Below are 8,529 nucleotides of genomic sequence, written 5' to 3' on the forward strand. Positions count from 1 at the left end.
ATGCAGTGTTACGCCCCTACAAGACCAGAACGCAAGAGCCCTGTTGTCAGCCAATCATATCCAGCCACACAAATCGTGGTCCAACCACGTTCGCTCTTCAATCAGCGATGTCTGTTCTCTGATTGGCAGAAGGGAAAAAGCAAGCTGGGTCTGCGGGACCTGGAGGGAGCGCTCACGGCTCGAGACAAAGTGGGCGTCCAGGACCTAGTGCTGCTGGATGCCCACAAGAGTGAGGGGGCAGTCCTGGACAACCTGAAGACACGCTTCTCAGTGGACCTGATCTACGTATGTCTGAGAGTCCAGACAACTAATTCAGTCCAGGGAATGCTTCTCTTTTACACCACTCTCGTTACTAAGCCTGCTAACTGAGGTCAGGCGTGAGCACGTCAAACTTTAATTAATGGGCAGTTATCACATGTTAAAATATTGTGCGATTTTTAAAAGCTTTTTAAAAACCTCTTTCATCCTTATTTTCTTTTTTCTCTTTTTGTCTCTTTCTAGACTTATATTGGGACTCTTCTGATCTCAGTGAATCCATACAAAGAGCTGGATATCTACAGCAAAAAACACATGGACCTCTATATGGGGGTTAACTTCTATGAGCTTCCACCTCACATGTAAGTGTGTGTGTGTGTGTGTGACTCCGCCCATACTGATGACCCCCTCCCCAGCCTTCTGCCCCATCAGTAACTAGCCCATTACCCCGTGCTTCCCACACAGTCCCTAAGGACCCAACAGCCATCTACATTTTTGCCTTGCCCTGAGTCTCAACACACCTGGCCTAGAAAAAAGAGACATCAAAATGTTACTCTAGAGCCAACTGTAAAACTGAATCTGTAGTGGATTGTAGAATTTGCTCTAGATTCGACTGTAGAACCGAGTCTAGAGCAGACTGTGGAACCGAGTCTGGAGTAGACTGTAGATCCAACTCTATATCCAAATGTAGAATGTACTTTAGAGCAGACTGTGGAACTGAGTCCAACGCAGACTGTAGATCTGTCTCTAGAGCTGCCTTTAGAGCTGCCTTTAGAGCTGACTGTGCTTGGCTAAGGTGGTTCTTTACAAAAGAAGCAGAACAAAAACTGTTATTGAAGGCTGATGCATGGTAATACTTTTCCACGTTCTCGAGTTGCTGAGATACACAACTCTCCACCTCCGATTCCTCCACTCGCAGCTACGCATTGGCTGACAACGCCTACCAAACCATGCTGACAGAGGCCAACAACCACTTCATCCTGATCTCGGGCGAGAGTGGTGCGGGCAAGACGGAGACGACTAAGAAGATCTTGCAGTACTACGCTGTCAGCTGCCCCAGCAGCGCCCTGCTGGACACCGTGCGTGACCGCATGCTCATGTCCAACCCCGTTTTGGAGGTCAGGTCATCAAAGCCCTGCTGCCTCTACACACTCCATCAACCTTTAAACATGCAGCAGTGTGCTGGAGAATTCTCCAGGACATTAGATTATTAACGGTGGTCTTCTTTTTTGCTCATCAGGCCTTCGGAAATGCCAAAACATTGAAGAATGACAATTCTAGCCGCTTCGGGAAGTACATGGACATCCAGTTTGACAGTCAGGTTGGGACTGCTTTTACAAATTTCCCACTGGCACTTATTTTATCATTCCCTTGTTGTCTGTCTTTGTTTCTAGTATTATATTGGACCACATGCGCTGTCAGATATTAAGACTAGTGTTGGACTAAATGGAGATTTCTAATGGCTAAACTCCACAGATTATCTTATTTAGTCGAGCAGTACCTTTAACCTGCATCTTGAAAACTGTTCTATCAAAGGGGTGGTTTAACTGAAAAGCTTAAACTGGCCAACAAATAGTGAAAGCTAGTAGTAACACTGAATTTTGCTGGTCCAAAATTCCCAGGTGGGTGCTGGAATAAGACTTTACACATATGTACACCCCTACAGCTCAGGTCTTTTTGACTGGTTGTGCAGTGTCTCCCCTGCTGGACACAGAAGACCCTTTGGGCAAATTATCATTTCCTGTCACAGGGAGATGCCGTGGGAGGTCACATCCTCAGCTACCTGCTAGAGAAGTCCCGCGTGGTCCATCAGAATCATGGCGAAAGGAACTTCCACATCTTCTACCAGCTGGTAGAGGGGGCAGATGAGGACCTGCTGAGACAGCTGGGTCTGGAGAGAGACACAGAATACTATAACTACTTGGCACAGGTACTCTGGCCTACGCCAGCCGAGTCACCCCAGCTAGGTCACCCCGGCTGGCTCACCCCAGCTGGGCCACCCCAGCCAGCTCACCCCAGAAGCCAATTTTTTCCTTCTAGATTGAAGATTGGATAGATCAGATTAGATTAACTATTGAGGATTTCTGGATTTTCTGGATTTAAGCAATTGAAAAAGTGATTAAGAGAAAAGAAGGCATTGCAAAACTGCTCTGTGCTCTTGTAGGGAGAGTGTACCAGTATGAAAACAATCAACGATAAGAATGATTGGCAAACTGTCAAAAATGCCCTCACGGTCATCCACTTTGATGACAGTGACATTGAGGTGAGAGCATGTCATAGTGAGTGTATGTGTGTACATACATATAGTTATCCATTTAAAGATGATACCTTCTTTATCAGTTGCCTATTTCACCTGTAGCACCTGTTCGGGATCATTGCAAGTGTCCTTCACCTGGGGAACATATACTTTGACAGAGACTTCAAAGGCTTCGCAGTGCTCAACTCCAGCCCAGAGCTGCGCTGGGTATCGAAGGTATGATGCTGTCACAAACCCCGGCAACCAGCCAATCACATTCCCCATATGTTGCACAGTGAAGTTTCTAGTAAACACATGTTACACATTTTACTAAGAGCATTGCTGTTATAATGAAGCTTCGCCCAGGGCAGGCATCCATCACACACTCTGTAACAGAATGGTATAAAACTGTTTGTAAGAGCTTTTGCTTTTGTTGTATGTGGATGTGTGTGTGTGTCTGTGTGCAGCTTTTGGGCATCCACGTGCAGGTGCTAACCAAGGCCCTGTCCTACAGGAAGATTGAAGCCAAAGCAGAGGAGGTAATGCATCTTTTCTCACCCCGCTTCTGCACTACCATCGCTGGAAGCTGATTTTAAACTGAGACAAATGGTCATGGTTTAAACAGCATTGCCTTAGGTGGCAAACACCACCTCCTAAAAAAGAAAGATTTAGCTTATGGACTGCCATCAGACATCATGTGATAATACACTGCATGCTCATTTCACACAGATTGCCATAGTGTATTAAAGTGGAGCAAAGCTGGGGATTGGAGGGTGTGGTGTAGTAGGGTGGGGTGGAGGAGGCTGTGGGGTAATAGAGCCTGTAGAGGAGGAAACTGTGTATTAGAGTGGAGTAGAGGAGGGTATGGTGTAGTAGAGTGGGGTAGAGGAGGCCATGTTGTGGGTTCCTTGGTTTGCCCTGCTCTTGGATGCTGGTGTCCTGTCCCAGGTGCTCTGCCCCTTCACTGTGGACCATGCCATCTACGCCAGGGATGCGCTGGCCAAGGCCATCTATGGACGTACCTTCACCTGGGTTGTCAATCACATCAACGAGTCGCTCGAGAACCAGGTCAGGAACAAAAATTAATTAATAAATTAATTAATGGGAGATTTTTTTTGAGAGAGAGAAAACAGCAATAATTTTTATGTTCTTTAAATAGGTTCTGCACTCTAAGTGGCCTTACACTATAATCTTTTATTTAATACTGACTCTGGTCTAAGGAACTACTGCTCTAAGTGTGAGATCATCATACTAAAATCCTAATTTTGTGTTTTATTACTGATTTTCAGGACCCTGCCAGAAAGACTGTTATTGGACTACTTGACATCTATGGATTTGAGGTCTTTTACGTGAACAGGTACGAGTTGGGAACATTTTTTTGTCCATGGCTTCTGCTTGTCCTGTGCTTCTGCTCAGCAATGACACTGGTCTGTAGGTTGCCATGTCAATACATTTGATCACCATAGCTACCTCAAAATACCCCATTACAAGGTTATTGAGTTATGCAGCATTTTCCAAATCCCCATATGCATTAATAACTATTAGCATGATAATGAAGCACAGCACTTGCTAATTAGAGAGCTGATATGTGGATGCACTGCTAATATGGCATATGAACCCCACAGCACTCATAACTGAGGACAATGTGGCACAAAATGTATATAGAACAGTATAGATCATTTTACATTGCACAAGATGTCACATATACAAGTGGTGTGCGCTTATGTGTGTGTGTGTGTGTGTGTGTGTGTGTGTGTGTGTGTGTGTGTGTATGGACATTTCAGTTTTGAACAGTTTTGCATTAATTACTGCAATGAGAAGCTCCAGCAGTTGTTTATCCAGCTCACACTGAAGGCTGAACAGGAAGAGTATGAGGCTGAAGGCATTGAGGTAAAACACAACTCATTACTGCAGCTTTAATACACACTGACATCTGAACAGGAGAACTATGAAGCTGAGGGCATTGAGGTAAATCAAAACTCCTTACTGCACCTTTAATGCAAAGGGCACTGAGCTTAGGCAAAGCTTAGGCTTAGGTGTCAGTTATATTAATCTATATTCATGACTATATGGGAAGATGTAGAAGTGTAGCCTTAATGTAACAATGCTAGGGTAAATAGCACAGTACTTTTAGTCTGTATTTGATTATTCTCTTTCTTTCTCTCTCTCTCTCTCTCTCTCTCTCTCTCTCTCTCTCTCTCTCTCTCTCTCTCTCTCTCCATGTGTGTGTTAGTGGGAGCCAGTACAGTTCTTCAATAATAAAATCATCTGTGACTTGGTGGACGAGAAACACAGAGGAATTATCTCAGTGCTGGTACAGTAATATTGAGGATGCACTAATATTATCAGTAGTACAATGACACTGGAGATGCACTAATACTGTCAGTAGTACAATGACACTGGAGATGCACTAATACTGTCAGTAGTACAATGACACTGGAGATGCACTAATACTGTCAGTAGTACAATGACACTGGAGATGCACTAATACTGTCAGTAGTACAATGACACTGGAGATGCACTAATACTGTCAGTGGTATAATAATGATACTGTAGGCCACTGTATGTTATCAGTTTTATGGTAATACTGCACACTAGTTAAAGCTGGTCTGTGCTGGTTCAGGCCCCAAACCAGAGCAGCCCCTGAGCCTGGTTTAACTTAAACCAACAGAACACAGTCAGAGGCTACTGACCTGCCATTCACATCAGCACTCAGAACTCAGAATCTGATAACTGATCTCTCACTCTGACAAAATTCCAGTTTAAGCAGTAATTGCAAATTCCAGTTTAAGCAGTAATTGTGAATCCCAGTCTAAGCAGTAATTGTGAATTCTGTGTGTGATCAGACATTTAGCACACTGCAGAACATCCATTAATTAGCGACTTTTTTCTTTAAGAGATTTAACAGGTGTGTGCACTGCTGGAGCTCTGCAAGTCGGAACAGTGCAGTAGTTAAAGGGTTAATTTAATCTAAGGCAGGTGCTCCTCTTAGTTTTAATTAAATCTAAAGCTATCAGTCCTGTTAGTTGTGTTTATTCTAAAGCTATCAGTCCTGTTAGTTGTGTTTATTCTAAAGCTATCAATCATGTTAGTTGTGTTTATTCTAAAGCTATCACTCATGTTAGTTGTGTTTATTCTAAAGCTATCACTCATTCTGGTTGTGTTTATTCTACAGCTATCACTCATGCTGGTTGTGTTTATTCTAAAGCTATCAGTCCTGTTAGTTGTGTTTATTCTAAAGCTATCAGTCCTGTTAGTTGTGTTTATTCTACAGCTACCAGTCCTGTTAGTTGTGTTTATTCTACAGCTATCAGTCCTGTTAGTTGTGTTTATTCTACAGCTATCAGTCCTGTTAGTTGTGTTTATTCTACAGCTATCAGTCCTGTTAGTTGTGTTTATTCTACAGCTATCAGTCCTGTTAGTTGTATTTATTCTAAAGCTATAGTCCTGTTAGTTGTGTTTATTCTACAGCTATCAGTCCTGTTAGTTGTGTTTATTCTAAAGCTATCACTCATGTTAGTTGTGTTTATTCTAAAACTTCATCGCTTCTGTTGTGTTTGTGGTTAGGATGAGGAGTGCATGAGGCCAGGTGACTCCACTGACCTTACGTTTCTGGAGAAGCTGGAGGAGAAAATGGGCCACCATCCTCACTTTGTCACGTGAGTCTCTCTCTCTCTCTCTCTCTCTCTCTCTCTCTCTAGCACACATACACACACACACACACACACACACACACTCACTCACACTCATACACACACACTCACTCACGGCACAAACTCACGCACACACTCACGCACAAGCACACACACACACGCACATGTACACACACACACACACACACACACACACACACACACACTCACACACTCACACTGGGAGTATTTTCCAAGCAGTGCTGTTCATGGAACAAAAAAAGGAAAAAAAAGAAACTAAGAAAAAAATAGAAACTGATAACAGGGAGCCAGAACATGGTACATAGAACATGGTACATAGAACGTGGTATATAGAACGTGGTACATAGAACACGGTACATAGAACATGGTACATAGAACGTGGTATATAGAACGTGGTACATAGAACACGGTACATAGAACATGGTACATAGAACATGGTACATAGAACGTGGTATATAGAACGTGGTACATAGAACGTGGTACATCAAACATAGTACAATGACCAGTAACAAGACAGGAGAAACACAGTGCTCTACATACTCAGACTAACAAGGGCTAATGAGACACAGGTGAGTCTAGTAAGGGGTGGAGAAAACGAAACAAGGGGCTAGACCAGCAACAGAACCAGATAAAAGGAACACATGATATTTTGCTATGTCATCAGAGGAAGGGCAATAACCTTGGTTAACTGCTTCATTATGGAACCCTCCAGCATTGTAGGTCTCCAGAAGCATTTTTGGATGTCCTGGAATGTTATGCAGGCAACACCACCAATCTGATGCAGGTCTGATGGGAGTAATCATCTGTCAGGAGTCACTGTTTTCAGTAGTATTCTGATAGCTGTCATTCTCTGACTGAAATCCAGACACAGGCTGGCCAATAAGAAGACACGTAAGACCCTGGAGAGGGGAGACTTCCGTCTCCTACACTATGCTGGCGAAGTGACCTACTGTGTCGTGGGTGAGACAGCTTTGTCAAACACCAGAATAAATACCGAGCCACAGGTCCTGGGTGTAGGTTTTAAAATGTAATGCATAATTGTTAGAATAGCTTCATACATTCTTTAAAGTGTATAGTGAGTGACATTGTGGGTCACTCTGGGTCATCTCGCATTATAAATAAAAATAAGTGACAGGGGAGACAAAGCATTATTATTTCTCTGGTCTTAAGGAATAGGACCTTTATTTCCAGAGTAAACTATAATTGTTCTTTAATGTACTTCCGTTTTCTTTCTACTGACGCATGGAAGAATAATATCAAACACTGACCATAGGCCATGTGCTCAGCTGCTGCTCATTTAAGTAGTTCTGACTTGATTTATTTTTCTTGTTAGGCTTCATTGACAAAAACAACGATCTGTTATACCGGCACATCAAAGAGGTAAATGAACCTGAGAGAGCTGGCTTGGCTTGCTTGGAGAAAGCAAGATGACTTCACCCAGGACACACAGCTGACAGTGGTAAATGGGGCTGAAAAGATTCTGTGTGTGTGTGTACGTCTGACAGGTGATGCAGCAGTCGAAGAACTCCATAGTGCAGCAGTGTTTCTTGCCCGATGAAGGGGACGGCAGGAGGAGGCCGGAAACGGTCAGGTGCTGGGCGGAGCTATGCCGTGGAAATAGCCAATCACAATTTGGGGGCTGACCCAAAGATCGGCCACTGAGGCTATGAGCTTTGCGGTGGCATCAGTGGCAGTGATCTTTAGTGTGAGGTTTGGAAGAAGAAGAAGAAGAGGGAGACCTACAAATGCTGAGAATGAAATAGGAACTCAGGTTCTAAATAAAATAACACATACTCACTATACTCTATACACTGTACTCCCTGTCTCTCCTCTCTGTCTTTGTATGTAACAGTACCCACCAGTTTTATAATCTCTACTAAAGATGATTCTTTAATCAAAAGTCACAGATTGATGGGAATTATGCAGTATTACAAGAACATCTAATAAAGAATGACTTGGCCCTACACCATAGATTGGTCCATAGTGCGGGTCATTCTGGAGTGGAATAGGGAGTTTAGAGGGGGATTCTTGCTTCTGGATATTGTAATATGGTGATAGATCTTAAACACCACTTAAACATCACTTAAACTGAACTACAATTAACAATATTGAACTGAGCAGTAAATAGTAACTTCTGCTACAGGGTCTCTATATTCTTGTGATTTATCAATTTTAACTGTATACAATCCTAATATATATAATCATATGTTATTGTTTAAATCACTATATTTGTATGCCATATTCCCATATTGCTCCTCTCCAACAGGACCATCTGTACTACTAGTGGTGATATAAGAATTACATAAGAGTTCCAATGTGTTGTGTTCTTCATTAGGAATTCAGGGGTTCTACCTTAATATTGCT

At 42.9% G+C, this 8,529-nt stretch overlaps 1 protein-coding gene across 1 annotated transcript in view; it reads left to right on the forward strand.

Annotated features, from left to right (window-relative positions):
• myo1ha (myosin IHa) overlaps positions 1-8,529 on the forward strand; it is a 17,756-nt gene continuing 9,227 nt past the window's right edge. The window contains exons 1-16 of the mRNA XM_035525935.2: positions 1-285; positions 502-617; positions 1,175-1,373; positions 1,496-1,576; positions 2,006-2,185; positions 2,420-2,518; positions 2,615-2,728; positions 2,959-3,030; positions 3,440-3,559; positions 3,781-3,848; positions 4,276-4,381; positions 4,725-4,805; positions 6,059-6,150; positions 7,031-7,125; positions 7,499-7,545; positions 7,671-7,751. Coding sequence (XP_035381828.1) covers positions 1-285; positions 502-617; positions 1,175-1,373; positions 1,496-1,576; positions 2,006-2,185; positions 2,420-2,518; positions 2,615-2,728; positions 2,959-3,030; positions 3,440-3,559; positions 3,781-3,848; positions 4,276-4,381; positions 4,725-4,805; positions 6,059-6,150; positions 7,031-7,125; positions 7,499-7,545; positions 7,671-7,751 — 1,836 coding nt within the window. The remainder of the gene's footprint in view (positions 286-501; positions 618-1,174; positions 1,374-1,495; positions 1,577-2,005; positions 2,186-2,419; positions 2,519-2,614; positions 2,729-2,958; positions 3,031-3,439; positions 3,560-3,780; positions 3,849-4,275; positions 4,382-4,724; positions 4,806-6,058; positions 6,151-7,030; positions 7,126-7,498; positions 7,546-7,670; positions 7,752-8,529) is intronic.

This window comes from Electrophorus electricus, chromosome 1 (assembly GCF_041902795.1).
Source record: "Electrophorus electricus isolate QZ-2024a chromosome 1, ASM4190279v1, whole genome shotgun sequence".
Classification (NCBI taxonomy): domain Eukaryota; kingdom Metazoa; phylum Chordata; class Actinopteri; order Gymnotiformes; family Gymnotidae; genus Electrophorus; species Electrophorus electricus.